The sequence below is a fragment of the Xyrauchen texanus genome, chromosome 14 (genome assembly GCF_025860055.1).
Source record: "Xyrauchen texanus isolate HMW12.3.18 chromosome 14, RBS_HiC_50CHRs, whole genome shotgun sequence".
NCBI classification, from domain to species: domain Eukaryota; kingdom Metazoa; phylum Chordata; class Actinopteri; order Cypriniformes; family Catostomidae; genus Xyrauchen; species Xyrauchen texanus.
This window is the reverse complement of record NC_068289.1, coordinates 41,936,498-41,957,727: the sequence shown is the minus strand read 5'-3', so window position 1 is coordinate 41,957,727 and position 21,230 is coordinate 41,936,498. Positions and strand designations below refer to the sequence as shown.

General features: G+C 38.1%; 1 protein-coding gene across 3 annotated transcripts in view; it reads left to right on the top strand.

Annotated features, from left to right (window-relative positions):
* The window catches only part of csrnp3 (cysteine-serine-rich nuclear protein 3), a 67,831-nt gene extending 46,745 nt beyond the window's left edge, over window positions 1-21,086 (top strand). For all 3 annotated transcript variants that reach the window (XM_052142726.1, XM_052142727.1, XM_052142725.1), the window contains 4 exons: window positions 4,711-4,922; window positions 11,780-12,039; window positions 13,258-13,554; window positions 16,580-21,086. In XM_052142726.1, coding sequence (XP_051998686.1) covers window positions 4,724-4,922; window positions 11,780-12,039; window positions 13,258-13,554; window positions 16,580-17,698 — 1,875 coding nt within the window. In that variant the 5' untranslated portion in view covers window positions 4,711-4,723 and the 3' untranslated portion in view covers window positions 17,699-21,086. The remainder of the gene's footprint in view (window positions 1-4,710; window positions 4,923-11,779; window positions 12,040-13,257; window positions 13,555-16,579) is intronic.
* The last annotated feature ends 144 nt before the right edge of the window (window positions 21,087-21,230 follow it).

The following is a 21,230-nucleotide window of genomic DNA, read 5'->3' as shown; positions in this document are numbered from 1 at the left end:
ACCATGGAGGCCTAGCGCAAATGGAGGCTCACGCAATTCACTGTGCCATCACGCACAACTCACCACGTGCCCCACAGAGAGCGAGAACCATCTTATAGCAACCATGAGGTAGGTAACCCATGTGACTCTACCCACCCTAGCTAACGGACCAATTGGTTGCTTTGGAAGCCTGGTTGGTGTCACTCAGCACACCCTGGATTATAGCTCACGATTCCAGGGGTGGTAGTCGGCGTCTTTGCTTGCTGCACTACCCAAGCCCCTAAAGAAATTTTTTTTGTAATTTTTTTTTTAATAAGGTGTATGACAGAAATTATGACAGAATTGTAATTTTTGGGTGAACTGTCTCTTTAATTTAAATACATGGTGCAGTGCTATTTACATTTATGCATTTGGCAGAAACTTTTATCCAAATTGACTTGCTGCCACGTCCACACTGCTAAAGTTTTTCGGTTATCATTTAGTTACATTTACGCCTCTCATCCATACTGGAATGGAATGTTCTCCACTTAAAAAGAACGTGTTTTGAAAACGCTCTTCAATACAGAATACTTTGGAAAATGATTATGTTAAGAAACTAAAAACTATGTTTTCAAACAAAGGAAATACAGCATGAAAAAGTGATACAACCGTCTAGTTGGAGTCTCTGAGACTTGCAATTAAACATTACATTGAATACTTCGTTAATGATCCTGCCAAGCAGCCATTCTCTCTATCGCCAGACTCCTTTTTGTATGTGTGTGTGTGTGTGTGTGCGCGCACGCACGCATGGTTTTTTCTCTTGTCACTTTGCTGGCTCAATTGTTGTTCCAGAAATCCAGAAATAAGCAGTAGACAAGGGGAAGAGAAACTGTCAGGATGTGTTGTGGTGCTGAGCAAACTATGTGAAATCTGTCCAAATTGTTCACAAGATTTTGTGGAGACTTCATCCATGTTAATGTGGTGTGGGTGGTTGCCAAGGGCATTGTTACACAGTTTCTAAGGTTTTCTGAGTAGTTTTTAATCTGTTACTATGCGGTTGCTAAGGTGTTTTCAATGTTTGCTAGTAGTGTTGGGAAGTCAGATTCTTTTTGGCAAATTGATTTGGTTCGTTTCAACGAACCAGTTCACAAAATGTTTTTCAAGCTTCAAAAGTGTTTTCCGAAGTCCCCACCCAACATTTTACGTAAACATTTGTTTTAAAATAGCTGTTGGGTTAGGTTGTGTAGATTGTGTTCAAGATGTTGTTTATTGCTCCAACATTGTTAAAGGAATATTAAAGGTTCAATACCAGTTCAACTTAATCGACAGCATTTGTGGCAACAATTTATTTCGACTCGTCCCTCCTTTACACACAAAAAGAAAATGCATCGAAGAAAAACATTGGCCCCATTCTGCCAAGTCACAAGCGCCATCTCTCATCAGTTTATCTTCTCTTTAAGCGTGACTGGAAGCATATTGTATTATTCGTCCGGGAGACCCGGGTTCTCAACTCAAGTTGAAATCAGGAAGTATTTGCGTTCACATAAACAGTAATGAGCGTTATCCGGAGGATCCATTTTTTCCCTAAGAACACGTTTTTACTTTACTGATGGTTAGAATTAGGGTTGGGGTTGGGTTTGAGGGTATAGTTAAAATGTGCATTTCTTTTCACTGTATTACATCCTTTACAGCTAAAAACAACTCACTTTACAACTCACTTTTGGTGCCCCTCCGTGGGCGTTTCAACTGGAAACTGGCAAGTAGGTTATGCTGCAGAAGGGGGTGGAGCCAACTCCAAAAGGGGCAACATGGTAAGTGTTAGGGAAAAGGATAGGTTAGGCTATATATGTTTGCTGGTGGTTTGGAGGTCCACTCCATTTTCGTCCTTTAGCTATATCCTTTTCGAAATTGCATGTGCCTTTATGTTCAAAAACACTACCCACTCTGGCCACTGGGGGCAGTGCTTCGAATTTCTGTAAGCATACTGTAGACCAAGTTTAGCCCAAGTAAATTCAACTGTTTCTGAGATCAGTCTGGAGGCAACTAGGTTTTGACTTTTGTGTACCATTTGTACTAATGTGTTCCTCTCTTTCTGAGCGACATTGAGCTTTTATGTCTATTTATTTTTTTATTTTTTTTCAGTTATGCTGCATCCTTGTACTCCAATTAATATATTTTTGAAGCCGAAGTAGCTATTTTCTGATGAGATAAAGAGAAACTCCAAAAACTCATCTCAAGTTTCCAGTTTGTTTTCTTTCCTGAAGCCACTCAATCAAACACAGACATAATGGACTTCCTGGAAGGTTGAGGTAGAATTCAATTAGTAGTTTGTTTTTTTTCTTCCCCTGCTTCCATCTGGGGCCTGGAGTGTCTTGATGATCAATGACTGAGGAAACAGTAGCAGGGAGGAGAAGTGTAGTGCTCAAGAGTAATCGAGTGCTTTGATGACTGAAGCATGCATAAGCATCATATAGAGCACAACAGTGACCTCACACCTTTTACAGTGTATTTTATTTATCCATTCTCTATATAGGCCTTGAATCAAACCAACCAGCTCTGATATTAAGATTAAAATGGTTCATTTATAGTAAAAAAAGTCTTCTTGACTAAGGTACAACACTAGAAAAATGACTACTCATCCCACAAATCATTGCAAATGGCATAATCAAATCATTAATGATGGAACTATACAAAATTATTGATATATTGTGTTTGATTATAAGTATTAGGAATTTGCAAACATACATATTTTGCCTGTACATCTTGTTGGTCTTAATGAAGCCCTGTATGATTTGGCTGTTTTTAGGTCCAACTGAGCCCGATCACATGACTATTCACACAGGATTCATACTTGCGTTCAAAAACAGCAGGTTGCTCTTAAAACAGTGCAAGACGCAATGCAATGTTCCAATACATCCACAATGAATGCATGTCAGCGGCTGTTGGCGCTGATTTATTTTGTTTTTGTTTTCCTTAATAAACATGTGCTAGGTGGACATCTTTGAGTGTTGCTTTTCGTTGTTTATTGTTTAGACGCCATGTCAAATTAAAATGAACTTCATCTGTTAAAGGAATGGTTCACCCAAAAATTAAAATTCTCTCATCATTCACTCACCCTCATGCCATTCCAGATGAGTATGACTTACTTTCTTCTGCTGAACACAAATTAAGATTTTAAGAAGAATATCTCAGCTCTGTAGGTCCGTACAATGTAAGTGAATGGAGTCCAAAACATTGAAATTCCAACAAGCATATAAAGGCATCATTAAAGCAATCCATATGACTCCAGTGGTTTAATACACATGTTCTGAAGCAATCTAATAGATCAGGGGTATTCATTTAAAGTTCCAAGAGGTCCGGTCTCTACATTTCCTTCCCAGCAAAGGTCCCGATAATAATATGTAGCTTACATGGTGTCAGTAGTTATATGGCTAGGAAATATGTTGAAATAGTTTTTATAAATTGCCACATTGGCAGCAATAGTGTGTGTATATATATATATATATATTCCTAAACTGTCTCTTCAAATCTGGGCAGGGATGAGGACATTGGGGGCTCAGAGACAGCCAGAGTAGTGGGGTCTGAGAGATCTTTTCCATCAAAAGATTAAACTATTTAATAAAGACTTGGATAAGACCAAAACATTATAGTCTAAAGGTGCCATGTTATCTTTTTTTATGTTAAAGTAACCACACCTGCAACTCATACGTTCAGTCAATTAGGCTTTATGTGGCTCCTCATGTCTATAGCGGTGAGAAAGGCAACACGCGGAGTGGGAAAAAAGCGTGCAGCGCTGAACGGTCCTTATTCCCGCTCCGTACGCGTATACACGTATGCTTACACAATCATTTAGCCATGTATCAGATAATTAGCCTAACAATTGAGAGCTCGGTCTGGATCTGGACCGGAGTTCACCTATTGAGTACCCCTGATATAGGTTCAGTGCCCATTGCATCTCCCTTTTCACTACATCCTGACAGCAGGTTCCTCAGCGATCATGATTTCAATTTGATTACACTAGCACCATCTAGTGCTCCATGCATGCGTCAAGCACTAGGAAGTGTAATCAAGCTTGAAATCATGATTGTGCCTAGAGACTGCAATGGCAAAAATGTTGTGACATTTTTTTACATTTTGGTCTTTTCTCACCAAAAACCAACTTCATTGCTTCAGAAGACATGGATTAAACCACTCGAGTCCCATGTTTTGCACATGCAGAAATAAATGACACATGAGGGGCGGCTGTGGCTCAGTTGGTAGAGCGGGTTGGCCACTATTAGCAGGATTGGTGGTTCGAATCCCGGCCCACACGACATGCCGAAGTGTCCTTGGGCAAGACACTGAACCCCAAGTTGCTCCCAATGGCAGACTAGCGCCTTGCATGGCAGCTCTGCCGCCATTGGTGGATGAATGTGTGTATAATGGGTGAATGTGTCACAGTGTAAAGCGCTTTGAATACCGTTATGGTATTTACCACTTACCATGTACACATTTAATTACAAATGCCATTTAAGCAACAGAGCTTAAAAAGGCACTTTCCTCTATGATTTTGTGGTGCAGAGTTAAAATAGCGAATATATATAAGAACAAGCATACAAGATGAACTAGTCTGTTCTTGGACGGCTAGGCGATTAGTCGAAGATTATAAAAGCTTCTCTATGGAGAAAATGAATTAGTTTGCACTTCCAGAACCCTACTCTTGTGTTCTATTAACACTCTGTTTAACACAATCTCTCTGTCTCTGTTGTGCAGCTTTGCGGCAGATATGAGTGGAATCCTGAAGAGAAAGTTTGAGGAGGTGGAGGGGGCATCGCCCTGCTCATCGCTGAGGGAGTCTGAGGAGGAGGAGATATTGAGCACTGAGAGTGGAGACAGCAGTGACAGCGTCAACCCGTCGGCCTCACACTTCAGCCATTCTTCATCAGCAGCAGCATCCTCATCATCACAGACACTGCAGCGCACTGGTGAGAACACAGTTAGTTGAAATATTCAGAAAGACAGTGAGGAAATGCGATAGACAGATTCTTAATATTGACACAATTCATCATCATTATTGACAACATTCAAATGATTAAATGAAAAGTAGCCAGTTTTACATGTAAAAATGTAGTTGATATTTCATAATGTCATAAATAATTACATTTTAGTCCAATTTACTTTGAATAAAATGGCATATCATTTCAGTCGACGATAATGTGCAATATGTCAAACTGTAAAGGACTGAATTATAACCATTTAAGCTCACTGGCGGGCCTGTGAGGAAAAAGATTTGTCAAAATATTAATAACTACAGACTTGACAAAGACAAAAGCGGTATCGTTTGAAAGCTTAGAAGTTTTCCCATGCATGCAGACATTATGACCAAAACTGACTAATTGCTTTCAAATTTGCAGACACATCAGAAATGTTTTGTTTTGATTATATATTTTTAAAAAAAATCCACGGTACATATCAAACTCATCAAATACCCATATAGCGTGTAATAGCTAAGTATATGTAATTATGCAATTATGTTGGTTTTGCTTATATGCCGCATTTTCGCTTATAACTTCACGAAAAATGAACAGAACATAAAATGTCACACATCATTACTTAGTGGAGGTGATTATCGTTCCAACGAGGCCACACCCAAGGTAATCATTTGCAAAGATCATTCGATAATCCACTTGAAGCACAATGTTACACATGGTCACCAGGAAATGGCGCCAAATAAATTACACTGACTCATTGTGTCAAATGGCATTCATTCTGTGAAATTTAATTACTAAAATCATGTCTGCATGCTATGCAAAACCTTTATTTATTGTTGTGTTTGCATGTGTAATTAGTTCATATGTATAATTATTATGTTTTATTTGTTTGGAGAAGTTTTTGGACTCTATGATCAATAATTTTTGTAATGCTATAACTTTATATTGATTTGTCGTACCAACACAAACTTTTTCTCAGATACAGTTGACATGATTGGGAATAAAACAAAAGCAGTTATTCAGAGCCACCTTATATACACCCAGAGTTATATAATTTCAAATAAGAAATATAGCTGCAAGCAGCGATGACGGGCCCAAGCACCATGGGTCCATTTCTACCCGTTGGCTTTTGGAAAACAATGCATGATGGACACATGCATTTGGTCGAGTAAACAAGTAAGACACCTTCTGCTCACACATAATGGTTAACAACTTTGATGTGTGTGGCAAATGTAATAAATATGTAATTATGGCAAGTGTTAACCCTTGAACAGTCCAAAAAAGAATATTGTTATTTACCTTGTGGCTATGAAAATATCATGCAAAATATCAAAAATCCCCTTACCTTATTAAATTTGACACTAGTAGGAAATTTGATGTGACGGGTGAAAATAAGAGGGGTTGTTTTTTTCAAAGCCTATTCGAAGTGTCACATCTATTGTTGCCAGCTGGAGGCCCTGTGACCGTGACCCACCATATCCACATCCATGTCATATGGCTGAGTGTGTCAAATACACCTGAATACACTACAAAATTATAGAATTTGATCTCTTGGCATAACAGTATTTAAGATATCAAGAATCCCTTTACAATTTTACACCAGCTGTGACTTTTGACATTATTCTAAAAACTTTTGAAGGGTTTTGAATAAAAATAACAGGACTATTTCAAAATGTGTTCTAAGAGCATCACTTCCTGCTGCCGGTTGGTGGTGATTTGACCATGACCCACAATAGCCACGTCCATGTGATCAGCCCCCATTCCCAAACATGGAGCTCAATTACCAGTTATTAAATCCAAGGGTTCACTTAATTTTTCCATAGCACTGTGAATGTTTAATGGGATGTGTTCAATAAAGACATGAAAGATTATAATTGTTTGTGTGTTGTTAACTTAAGCACATTTTGACTATACTTGTGTTTGTGGCTGATGAAACCAAGATTCATTTTATGACCAATTAATGCAGAAAACCAGCTAATTCCATAGGGGTCACATACTTTTTCTTGGCACTTATTTAAAAACCCCATAACAGCAGTGATGACTGCTTTGTTTTTGTTGCTATTCCCAGGCTAAAATAACCCATAGAATACAGTTCTAAATTAAATTAAAAAACGTGGAAAATATAAAGTTATATAGACGCCGTTAAATTATGGTGAAAATGCATATTCTGTAAAAAAGGGTGCATACAGTAAAAACAAACAGCAATGTTGCATTTTGTCAAGCTACCCTGTTACTTGTTAGAAAAAGAAAATTATTATGAAATCTACTGTCACTTTACTGAATTTACACTTTACTATATATATATATATATATATTATATTATATACACAGTATCTCACAAAAGTGAGTACATTTTTGTAAATATTTGATTATATCTTTTCATGTGACAACACTGAAGAAATGACACTTTGCTGCAATGTAAAGTAGTGAGTGTACAGCTTGTATAACAGTGTAAATTTGCTGTCCCCTCAAAATAACTCAACTCACAGCCATTAATGTCGAAACCGCTGGCAACAAAAGTGAGTACACCCCTAAGTGAAAATGTCCAAATTGGTTCAAATTTACAAAAATGTGAGGTGTGTACTCACTTTTGTGAGATACTGTGTGTATATATACACACACAAAACCCCGGAAATAAAAGAAACCCACGTTAACATGTGTTCTGATATCATCAGGTTACTCTGTGCATTGGATAAGCCGTTAAGAATGTCAGTAAATATGTTAACATGAAATCAGGGTAATGAGCAAAAATGTACATGTTCTGATTCTTTTTGCTTAAACCGTTTATGACTTTACCCCGATAAAATAACGCTGTTTAAGATGTTTACATGACCTTGCACATTGTTGGCTTATTCAGCATAATCGATTCCACATTTGAGTGCTCCACCACCTTTCTGTGCTCTTAAATGTGCTGTGTCGCTCGTTACCTCATTAAAAATAATGAGAAGTTCATGTGCACCAGATGTTTAAGGATGACCCACAGAACTGGGTATCCCAAAGGAGTCAGTTTCCTTTAGAAAGCATTGCCCTTTTTTTATAGAGGTCTGAAATATAGGTGGTGCTGTAACACATTTTAACCCTCACAGATCACTCAATCTAGGTGTCATTAGATAGACGAGCTCCGCCCCTTTGCGATGATGTTCTGATGATTTGTTTCACATACTTTTCCTTCTGGATGGCATATTTTATTCTGGACATTTAAGATATACCATTGGATTATTCAGCCAAGCAAGCTCACAGACAAGTAAACAATAGGTCATTTTTTAGAAAGTTTAAGGTTTTTGGCTACTTGGGGCTTACAGCAGCATTTATTTGAGTATAAATTAGATGTTTGTATTTGATGACTTAAAGAAATCTTTCGAGTTATTAGGGCAATTAATTTACTGTACGGTCACATTCCTGAGAATGAGAGCTTTCATTTGAAATTAGACTTTTCCATTTAGGTGCTATGTGAAGGACTTATTTCTTCCCCATTACCTCTAGGGGGAACTAATTTTATTATTAATTTTGTCTCTGAAAAGTTCAGATTCTAAGCTTTCAAATGATTCCTCATATGCCTGACTTATGTATACAGGCACTTTAACATTTTAAGCATACATTTTGTTTGCGATAGAGCCCCCCTTGGAGGGGTTTATGGGGTTAATGTGCCAAGTTGCTTAGCAACCCTAAACAGCCTAGAGTTAAATGCTGCATTCATGTTGTGTTGGAATCACTGTAATTACGAGATGACACACCTGAGATTCTACTTGTAACTGTTTACGGCCTGGAAAATTAATCTACATGTTGCTTTGTTGTTGATCACAGCAAAATATACATGACCTTGCAAAATGTTTAAGAACAAAGAAAGCGCTCCAGGTAACATTGGCTAAAATAAAATGAAATATCCGTTCACTACCTTTAACTGTTGAGGCTGCTGGCATTTTGATAATTTTTACATGACATCACGACTATCAAGTCAAAGCTTCTATACATTTCAGTGTTTATAAATTTCAGAATTACGTGTCCTAAGCAGACGTGAATGTTTTTTACAAGTTGAAATCTCGTATTTACGGTAATTCTGACATTAAGTGGACACACCCAGTGGCGGAGCTAGGGGAAGGCCAGGGGTGGCCGTGGCTGTTTTAGTCATTTTTTTGGTCATTTTTTGGCACAATTTAGTTCTTTAGAGGTGAAATCATCTCTGTACTTATGCGCACACCAAGGTCGCCAAACACCTCCGTCCCGGGTGTATCCGCCCATGAACGCACCATTAGACACATCCGCGGTAATCCCTTATCTGTTTTGTAACATCGGCATTTTCCGACGTATGCGGTAATGGAGAGCATTTTTTTAATTCTTCGTTTTTGGGGCAGGCTGATACAGAGCCCCTTAGTGGACAGGATCAAAATAGTTTTCCATTCCCTCTAAATAAATTTACCATGGTTTTACTACAGTAACTATATTTTAACCATGATATTCATAGTGAAAATACAGGAAAACTATGGTAATTAAAATTATAATTTTGTGGTTATAATGGTTTTACTATACAAAAAACACAATTTGTAGACCGTAGTAACCATAGTGTGTGGCAGAAACCATGGTTTTACTATAGTAAACAATTTTGTAACAATTAAAAATAAATTAACTATATATTTTGGTGGAATTTTTTTTTATACAGTATATAATACAGTATAACTGGTTTTGCTGTAGATTTAAGCATGTTGAATGTAAATCTTCATATCTATCATATTACAGTTGCCTCCAGTTTATTAAAGCTACAAGCAACTCATGCCATGCGTTACAGTGATTTTCTTTACCACGGTTAAGGAACACATTTAACTATGGGAAAAAAATCACTGTAGTACATCGTATTTGTACTTGTGACTTATTTGATTGAATTACTTTCCCTCAAAAGTCTTTTTTTCTACATTACTGCACTTGTAAACATTTTTGGCTCACATTTTTCCTTTTTCAGTAGAAAGCCCTCTACTTGAGCTCTGCCCCAGAGTTCCTGCTGGAGTCGGAGTAGGTTAAGCATAGTGCACACATTTATGTGTTTGTGCATTGTGCTGGTGATACTGAGCGGGGGACTGGCAGCAACAGATGGTTCTTATTTGTCCTATTTGTGTCCGACATGAAGACAGCAGTGTGAGAGACAGAATCGGGGAAACTCCAGGACTGGTGATATTTATACAGGGAATATTTACCATCCCCCTTTAAACAGCCAAACAGTGAGAACCGCAGGAATGCTGGCCTTAAAGGAGCCACCAGGGGCGCACAAAGGAGAATGAGATAAGGCTGAGTGATGTAGCTAAAAAGAATATACTCAATATGTTTCAGTCTTTTGAGGATATTCGTTATTTTTCTTGCTATTGTATTTGATCTGAAATGGCTTAAAAGAGTGATTTTTGTGATCAGAGGAACAATAATTTCATCAGCCATCATAGCCATTTATGTCTTGTGTATACTTCGTTTTTCTGCGTGCCGTGAGTCTCGTGAACAGTTGAGACCTCTAGCCTTTCAAAGTGTGCTCTTTTGGCATGCGAGCCCATGCAGATGTGTTTGAAACGTGCAATATTCTTTAGTACAGTCAAAGTCCCTTTCAAGGCAAAACAGTACACTTGGTAGCCATCTTTGTAACGTTGCCGGACAGCTATTTTCTATGGATACTAGAGGCATAAAAGTAAAGCTTGAATTGGGAAAGACCGAAATCTCCAAAACAGTTGGTCTACATTACGATCAAAGGGTATATTTCAAATCAGAGGTAAAATCTGACAACAATGGTATCATAAATGTTGCATTATGCTAAAAATGCAATTTTTCAGGTTGGTCCAGCTAATGTGCTTACGCATTCCCGAGTTGACTGACAGGGGATGCCTGTATCTAAAAGGTGATAGGCTCATTTACCTGAAAGGTGGGACTACCTTTTCTACATCCGCCAAATTGGGCTGTCCAATTCCTTCCATTCATTTTAATACAAGTGGTCCGTCTCAGGCTAAATAGTCTCTGGTACATTCAACTCAAGGCACAACTGCAGATGACAGGCATAGTCTGTCCGCATGTCTAGAAAAACTTGGTTGCACCCAGACGGTCCTCAACTGTGCAGATGATGAAATTTGTATAATGATCAAGCAAGCGAAAAACCAAAGTATACTTGAAATGCTCTAGAAAATGTTTGCAAAGAGCAAAATACGGTAAACCTCATTTATATGCTCTAATAAAACAATGCAGAATAAACAGAACTATTTACCTACAAATGCTGTTTTTTTAGTAAAAAAAAAAAGATATTTAAAGCATATAAAATGCCACACATGGATTTTCTTCCATGAACATTTTTGAGTGATCACGCAAACACATATTTTAATCAGTGTTTTGAAACGATTCATTGAAAAAGACAGCTTTTAAGAATGGATTTACGGCAATTAATCAAGCTTTGCTAAATATATTGGTATTTAGTCACTGAGGTTAAAATCAAAGACTTTTTAAAAACATATACATTTTAACGTTCTTATACTGTACTAATGAGCCGCGAGTTGGCGGGGAATGTGAAACAAGTCAAATGGCAAGCAAATAAAAAGTGCATTAAAGTCATCACAATTTTCATAATGATAAAATTTTCACGACTGTAATAATTCAATGCAATATTTAAAATATTGTTTAATTTTATAATGTTCAAAAAATAGGTTATAGTAAATTTTCAATGTATCGCCAAGCACTATATTGCACAAATCACTCCGATACAATGCTTTTTACAGGAACAATACTTTTTAAATGTTTTTTTTATTTTTTATTATTATTTATTTTTATGTAAAAACTGAACTGTACTTTATTAAAAAAAAAAAATAAAAAATTACTTTAATGTCTTGTTTTAGCATCCTCCATCCTGAAGCGCGAGAAGAGGATGAGGACGAGGCGTGTGCGCTTTGAGAAGGTGACGGTGTATTACTTCAGCCGCAGGCAGGGCTTTACCAGTGTGCCCAGTCAGGGTGGCAGTACTCTGGGCATGTCCAGCAGACACAGCTGCATCAGACAGTACACACTGGGCGAGTTCGCCATGGAGCAGGAGAGGATCCACAGGGACATGCTCCGAGACCACCTTAAAGAGGAGAAACTCAACTCTATACGAGTCCGGGTAAGGAAATAAATCACACTTTTGTTTATTATGGCTATATTCTTATTCTTATTGTTGGGATTCCCAGTATTTATGAAAATACCAAGGAAGTTTAAAGGAATAGTCACCCTTGTTGATCCAAACCTGCATGCTGAATTATTTTGTCTGTGCATTTAGTGTCTTTTTTTAAAATAAAATGTAAGTTTAAATTAAATGCTGCACTTCTGAAATCTCTGATCGGTTTCATAACAAAAAAGTTTTTTTTTTTTTTTTTTCAATAATATGAGCCGTGTCTGCTGCGCCAAGCCCGTAATGGTCCACGCATCAAGACTGGTGAAAGATTCCGATGGCAATCTTATAGCAACTGAAGCAAACTGCCTTGAAAGCTGGAAAGAGCACTTCAGCCTCCTTCTGCAGCACGGTACCTCCCCTGCTGATACCGCCACCTTATCGACCGTTAATGCTACAGCCCTAAGTGCTGTCTGCAATACAGACCCTGTCACACCTGAGGAAGTCAGAGCCGCTCTGGAAAAACTAAACAACAGGAAAGCCCCCGGCATCTGTGCAATAACCGCTGAGATGCTAAATTCTGGGGGTGAAACCATTGTCGAGTGGCTTACCCACATATTCAGTGAGGTGTGGGAGACAGAAAGGCTTCCCAGCGACTGGACCAGAGGAGTCATCCTGCCCTTCTGGAAACATAAAGGTGACAGGCTAGTCTGCGGCAACCACAGAGGCATTACCCTGCTCTCCATCCCAGGCAAACTCTTTACCAAGATTTTGCTCACTCGTGCTCTCCCAGCCATCAGAAGCAGCCGCCGTCCCCAGCAGGCTGGCTTCATGCCTAACCGCTCCACGATAGACCAAATCTCTGCCGTTCGCTTGATGATAGAGAAGACCTATGAATTCCATAAAGATCGCCATCTTTACATTGGGTTCATAGATCTGAAGGCTGCCTTTGACACCGTTTGCCATACTTCACTGTGGAGTATCCTACACGCCCTTGGAGCACCACCCAAGATCGTTGCACTTCTGAAATCACTTATGGCACTGTTAGATGGATTGCAGCAGCTATAAATAAAATAAAGTGGCTAGACAGGTCATGGAAGTCATGGAAGTAAACTGGTCAAAATGTTTGGGAACACTGTATTGATTTTTGTGGCACATTGAAACATTTAAAATGTATAAATAGAAGCATCTTTGACTAGATAGATAACTGATTACATTTATCATCCTCAGTTGACGAAGAACGGTTCTGTAGAGTCGGAGGAGGCGAACGCACTGACGCTGGACGATATCTCTGACGATGACCTGGACATTGACAACACTGAGGTGGACGAATACTTCTTCCTGCAGCCTCTGACCACCAAGAAGCGTCGCGCTCTACTGCGCTCATCTGGTGTTAAGAAGATCGATGTGGAGGAGAAACACGAGCTGCGAGCCATCAGGGTGTCCAGAGAGGACTGCGGCTGCGATTGCCGACTCTTTTGCGACCCCGAGACCTGCACATGCAGTCTCGCCGGCATCAAGTGTCAGGTAGCATCAACAAATACACACATTACACACTGGTGTTGTACTCGAAAGGTTTTCTACTACAAGACTTTCATGTAAACCTGATCAGTATACATTTAATAAGAAATTGAAATTAATATATTGTAAATAAGTCATATAATTATTAACATATTATGATTTATTGCTTTTTAATTAATAAGTATACACCCCTCAGCCACAACATTAAAACCACCTGCCTAATATTGTGTAGTTCCCCCTCGTGCCACCAAACAGCGCCAACCCGCATCACAGAACAGCATTCTGACATGATATTCTTCTCACCAATTGTACAGAGCGGTTATCTGAGTTACCCTAGACTTTGTCAGTTCGAACCAGTCTGGCCATTCTCCGTTGATCTCTCTCATTAACCCTCTGGGGTTTGAGGGTGTTTTGGGCCCTGGAGAAGTTTTGACATGCCTTGACATTTGCTTAAAATCATATTAATGGATAAAGTCTGATAACACTGTATTCAGCACAAACTGGGCTACAATAATATGTGAGTGACATGTGTGTACATGTTTGTATTTTTGAGAAAATAACGTTTATGCATAGTTTTTGAAAAAACAAAAAATGTAAGTCATTGAAATAAGGCCATATAACACATACTAAACATTTGTCCACAAGACTTTTGAGAACTGGATCTTGTAGCCTAGAGTTTATGCTACAAAATTATGTGAAATCCTGATCACTCATTCATACAAAACAATTTAGTCATTTAACTTTTGTAAGACACTGTTAGTGTTAGAAAGGTCATATGCGAGGAGGCGTGAACTATCATAAATATTGATTGTAATTCACACCTGAGACAAAAGACCCCTCCCCTGGGCTGTGGAATGTGACAAAGATGAATGTGAGGAGGCTTAATGATCTAAATCAAGTTTTAAGTTAAAAGTAGTAGCTGGCTATACATTTTCTTTACATAAAGACTACTTAATTTTAGACCTACACTACCGTTTAAAAGAAGTCTCTTCTGCTCACCAAGGCTGCATTTATTTGATCAAAAATACAGTAAAAACAGTGATATTTTGAACTCTTTTTACAATTTAAAAGAACAGTTTTCTATTTGAATATATTGTAAAATGCAATTTGTGATCAAAGCTGAATTTTCAGCATCATTTCTGCAATCTCCAGTGTCACATGATCCTTCAGAATTCATTATAAGATGATGATTTTCTAATATGGGCATATTTACATAACATTTTACTCATTCATACCCAAACACATATTTGCAAGCACAAGCATTGATAATGAGGCAGCATAAACACTAGTTAAAATATAATCTAAACTATCTATTTTTATATCATATTACATATCATATTTATATCATCCAGCATACAATTTAAATACCTGCTTTAGCCAAAACAGCATTTAAATGTAACTAAAACTTGCCTATTAGGACATATTTCAAATGTCAATACTCTGAATCCTGGCTGGCAAGTCTGGAAACAGTCCCACTAGTAGAATATGTACATGTTTATATAAAATAGCATGTCAACTAATGAAAACTAAATGACTTACTCGTCCGAAATTGTATCCTCTGCTGGATCAAATCTCTCTTCAAAATACAAACGTTCATCGGAGTCCCGCTCTTCTTCTGAGGAAAATGTTAACTCTTCGTCACTATTCAGGTGCTTCCCACCGAAGATCATGCGATCTTTCAAACGTGCAGAAAAGTGAATGAACTTGATGTTTTTAAGGCACAGTCGGGGGCGTTCACCATTTGCATTGATCGTCTCAGCACATTTCCGTATGAATAGCGCCCTCTGCTCGTGGGTGTGATCACATTAGGGATAATTAGCTGAGCCAGGAGAAACTGTACATCACTTTGTTTCATACAGATTACATTGCAGGAGAATATTTGTTTTAAATTTGAATTGTTTTATTTAAAAGTAGACATTTTAAGCTTTCTTTAGACATAGGGTTCATGTTTGTGTGATAAGTATTTGTGGAGTTTCAGTTCATTTTGTGACGTGTTTCAGAAATATGCTTGCGAAAACAGAGCCCCTTTTTATTTTACAAAAGCACAAGGTTTTGTTGTTATTGTGAGTGTACACAAATAAAAGTAGACCCTTTATAGTCTCTAATGATGTCTTACACTTATCTGTATGCCCCAAAACGACTGAGAATTTGATGTCATTTCCGCTGTAATGATGAATAAGGATGCGCCGGCACACCATTCTGAGTAAATTCTAGAGAATGTTGTGTGTGAAAATCCCAGGAGATCAGCAGTTACAGAAATACACAAACCAGCCCATCTGGCACCAACAATCATGCCACGCTCCAAATTACTGAAATCAAATTTTTGCCCCATTCTTGATGTGAACATTAACTGAAGCTCCTGACCCGTATCTGCATGATTTTTTGCACTGCACTGCTGCCACACGATTGGTTGATAAGATAATCACATGGATGATTGTTGGTGCCAGATGGGCTGGTTTGAGTATTTCTGTAACTGCTGATCTCCTGGGATTTTCACACACAACAGTTTTCATTTGTGTCCCTCAAGATTTCTAGAAAAAAGCATATCCTCTGTCCATATACTGTAGTCAAGGAAATGTAATATGGCAGCTTAACAAGAAAAAATTATTTAGATGTCACTAAGATAAAGTCTAATGGATGCATGGCCTAATAAAACTGATTAAGATGTTAAACAAGACATTAGATCAAACTGATACAGCAGGTTAAATATTATGTGGTACATCGGATCTTCAGAAGAGAGAAGTTAAATTTAAATTATTGCAGCTGTGTGTAATTCAAACCATCCTACATAAGAGGTTCTCAACTGGTTCTGCTTCAGGTCCCAGATATTTTATCAAGTGGCGATCCAACACAGTAACAAATATCCTCATCAAACTAAAGTAAACAAAAAATGTCATTAAAATCAAAACTGAAACAAATTAATATTAACAGTACCTTGCACTGCAAAGGCCCCACAACTATCATTTTAAGAAACACTGTCCCATATTAGCCTGAACTAACATCTGGTAAACCTGTTCTTGAATATCCACAGGTGGACCGAATGTCATTCCCATGCGGTTGCACAAAAGAGGGCTGCAGCAACGCAGCTGGTCGGATAGAGTTTAACCCCATCCGTGTCCGGACACATTTCCTGCACACCATCATGAAGCTTGAACTAGAAAAGAGCCGAGAACAGCAGCAGAATTCCGGCACTGCGGCCACTGCGACTGGCAACGGTTTCCACAGCGACCCGAATGGTCACTGCAGCCCGCTGACGATGGGCCAGCATGCACTGGAATACGCAATCCCCAATTCCGTTCCGTCGAGCACTGTCATGCACCTGCAGGCTGGCGATGACATGGATGAGGCCTTGGATGAGGAAGAAGAGGATGACGAGGATGAGGAAGAAGATGATGAGGAAGACGATGAAGACGAGGATGAGAGCAGCAGTCTATGTAGTCTGTCTGACTCAAGCTTACAGAGTTTGGCAAACAGTGACTCTGAGGAGGAGGAAGATGATGAAGATGAAGTCAACACGGAGGAATTCGACGCTCGACTGCCGACTATGCCAACGCCATGCAGTGAGGTGGCTACGCCCTCTGTGATGTGTTACCCAGAGAATACGGTTACATCGTACAACCAAACCAATGGCAATTCATACTACATTAGCTCCACGGCAGAGTACTATCAGATGGAAAACGCTGCACCACTTTTAACCACCAACAACCATGCTAGTGACGCCTACGTAGAGGACTCCGTTTCTTATCAAGAAAGGGTTAATGACTCAAGTAGGATCATATCTCAGGGTCCCTTTAATGTGACCACTGACCAGTACACGGACTACTCCCAACACCCCGAACAGCCATACACCAATCACCACTTCACCCTCGACAATGGATCGACAGCTGTGATTGGCCGTTGTGCTCCAGAAGCAGATAAAAGCATCCAATCCAAAGGGCCCTTCCTCAGCCAATCAGAAGAGCTAAGCCAGATGAAATTCCAAAACTATCTGAACAACAACAATACGCAGGATGGCTACACCGCCAATGGTAACTGTTACATAGCTGAACAGCCAAAAGAGATGCCTCACAATCTGCCTGACATTTCGTTAACGGACAACACGAAAGGACCAGCTATACTGGATGCTTTCGCAGAGCCTACCCCAGTTTAAGTTTGAGACGTTTGATTCAAATTGTGGTGAGATTATAAAAGTAGCCTTTGATTCTGCCCACCGTTGTTCCAATTCGTCTAACATTGGTGGGACGGGTCCATAAATATGTATTTTTACTGGAATAAAAAAAAAAACGGTATAAGCGGCAAAATCATATTGTATAACAGAAATGATAAGCTTTGGGGCCAAAATATACTCTCTGCAAATATGTGAACACAGACAATTCTGTTGTGCATCGGAGAGCAATTCATAATACAATGCAACTATTCATTGTATTCTTAGTGCTGCCACAAGTGGTGCTATACTGTAGTTGGCATTAGCATAAACTGTCTTATTTTACCGTCAGTTTTCCATTTCATGTCAACTACCATCATGTTGAAGCAACGGTTTGAAGAAAATCTTGCTAAACAAATTAGTTAAACTTTTGCATTGTTTATTGCTAGATAGCTAATAATAAAGCATCTAGTTTAAAGGCACAGACATTTTAAGATAACTGTTACTGTCAACAAAAAAAAAGAAATGCAATCACAGTGCAATTCATAACGCGCAGCAGCAAAAATGCATTGTATTCTTAGTGCTGCCACAAGGGGCGCTAATTGGCATTAGCATAAACTGTCTTATTTTAACGTCAGTTTTCCATTTCATGTCAACTACCATCATGTCGAAGCAATGGTTTGAAGAAAATCTTGCTATTCAAATTAGTTAAACTGTCGTCCATGTTTAGAGCTAGCTATCTAGCTAATAATAACGCATATAAAAGGCACAAACATTTTTAGCTAACTCTTTGTTAACGTCAAAAACTCGGGACCGTGCACTTGCAAAGCTGGCATAGCGTTCGGATCAACGTATTTGCGTAAAGTATATTTCTGGCCTCGCACTAACGCAATGTTCTTGTAATTTCAAAAGTTCTAGTTTTGAGCAGAAATGTGGATAGAACTTTTCTATGTATTTGTGTCAGTGTTGCAAAAAAGAAAACCGAAAAAATTAATTGTTGCTGTTCGTGTTCTGAAGTAAGTGTATATCTAAATGGTTAACAAAAGCATGTTTTTTAGCGTTCATCGTTAGTTTATGGTTTAGTAGTTCAATGTACTGTAAAAGAGAAAATACTTTTGCGATTTCGTACACATATATTATGTTTTATCAAGAGTTAGTAAAAGCATGAAAATGGCTCTTAAAAGATGTGCTGGTCATTTGCCTTTCGCTAACAAAACCAAAACCATCATATTTAAGTTGTGAACACAATACATTTTCTCAACACAATTGCACTTTTCCATTGGCTGATGTTACACAACCGTAACCAATCATTATCGGAGCACTGAGGGGGGCGGGGCTATCTGGTACCGTGCCATGACAATGGCTCTGTTCATTATAGCCTACTACCATACTGTACCTACTATTGCCGCAGTTTACTTACTACACTTGCTAAAATGTGCAGTATACAACTCTCACGCAAAAATAACCATTTATTAGTTCATAATTTTCATAAGAAGACAGCAGACCTGACTGAAATGCAATGTGACAACCAGACTACAGTTTGAACTTTGAATTAATACTAACAAATTAGCAAGAAGTATGCAATGTATACAATACTGCACATATTGGCAAACTGCAGTAAGTTATCCGCTTAGTCCACGCATACTGCAGAAATAGTAAAAATAGCATGGTAAAATACTATTTCGAACATAGCCTTTGATCTTATGTTTTTATACCAAGTTTTTAATGGAGACATAACACTATTATTATCATTAGAGAGCTACATATCACTATCACCATTTGCTTTAAAAAAGTCAGAGTGTAGATAGAAAATTAGTTCGATGACAGATTTAACTTTTTAAAAGCAGATTAAGATACACAAACTGAAATACTGAAGTCTTTGGGATTATACAGGGATTTGTGATGAAATGCACTTTGCAATGCATCAAGTTACTGCGAATGAAGCATTCCATTTCAGTCAGGTGAAGATTATTTTTAAGTGTTTAAACTCTAGAAGACAAAATATCTAATATAAGATTAGCAAAAAGTAGTCATTTACATTTATTGCATTAATAAGTGTTGAATGGATGAAAGCCAGAAAGATGAACAGATTTTTCTCAAGTTATAGCGAGAAATATTTTAAGGCATGACATTTGTTTCATCCCTTGTTAATTTACAAATGAACTATAACTGAGCAAATCATTCTAAAGAGTCATTTGTTAAGTGCAATAGTTTACGCAGTGGCTAATATTCATTTCACATTCTTTTCCTACCTAGTTAAAGGGACAGTTCACCCAAAAATGAAAATTCTGTCATCATTTACACAGAATTATGATGTTCCTTACACAAATATATTGTATTGCTTCAGAAGACCTGCAATATAGTGCACAAGTTACCTTTTAAATATTCTCTTGTTGTGGTTTGGAACAACATGATGGTGAGTTAATGATGACGTAACTCATTTTCGTGTCAACTGTCCATTCAAAGCACGGACTGGTTTAAAGATGAAGCTCTAATTTTCAACTCACAAACATTATGACGCATCTGTCGGTTTATCCTCTTAAAGGAAAGAGTCGTTGTCTAATGGAGAATCTCTGTCAATAAGCTCAATACATTACAATCCATTTCCTTTTATGTCATTACCATAGTAGCGTGACCTTGTGGGGTGGGACTGAAATACTCGAATCCTTAAAGATGATGTCATTTCTTGACGTTAAGATATTCTCTACTATCCCGGCTGATTTTCCCAACAAGTTTAGATTGTTTGGAGTACAAAACTGGTACAAAATCCCATGGACTTAAATTGGAACGGGCGACCAGAACACCTTAGCAACACCCTCGTTTAATAGTGGTGAGATTTATACGGGCAAAATCTAGTTATTTTTGCATGTATGGTGCCATATGTTGCAGACATTACACACCTCGCCTTTAAAGATTAAATATTTTCATAAAGGAAGGGAGAAGCTGATGTGTTGTCAAATGATTGAAAATACTGAATGTTTTCTAAGGATATAATTTGGTGGGCAGCAGCATTGAAACACTGACTTGGCTTAAGACATGGTTTACTTAAAAAAACAGGAATGCATTCATTTTATAATTCATTTTTGCCATCGTGTCTAACTCGAAGAGGTCAAATTCACACTTTGTTTTGCCTTTTAGGATTTATTGTCTGGAGTTTGGTTCAGATTTATTGTATTTACACAGTGCTGGTCCAAGAAAACTAATTCTTTGAAATATGGGATATAAGATACAAGTCTGACTATAAATGGTATCGAATGCGGGCAGGAGCAATCATGTCATGTTACCAGTTAGATTCTCCTCATTCTGTTTTCAGTATTTCTTATGAATGATCTATTATAATGTGTATTTATTGTGCGTTCCTTAAACGATATGTATTGAATAAAAAGTTTTTGTTAACGTGGTACTTGTCGTGTAATTAATCAACTAGAAAAGAAAAGTTTGTCTAGATAAAAAGTCTGATGTTGGCTTGACACAGCCTCATCTAAAGACAAAAAAAAGACAGACAGACAGATAAAAGATTGTTACCAAAATGCAGCAT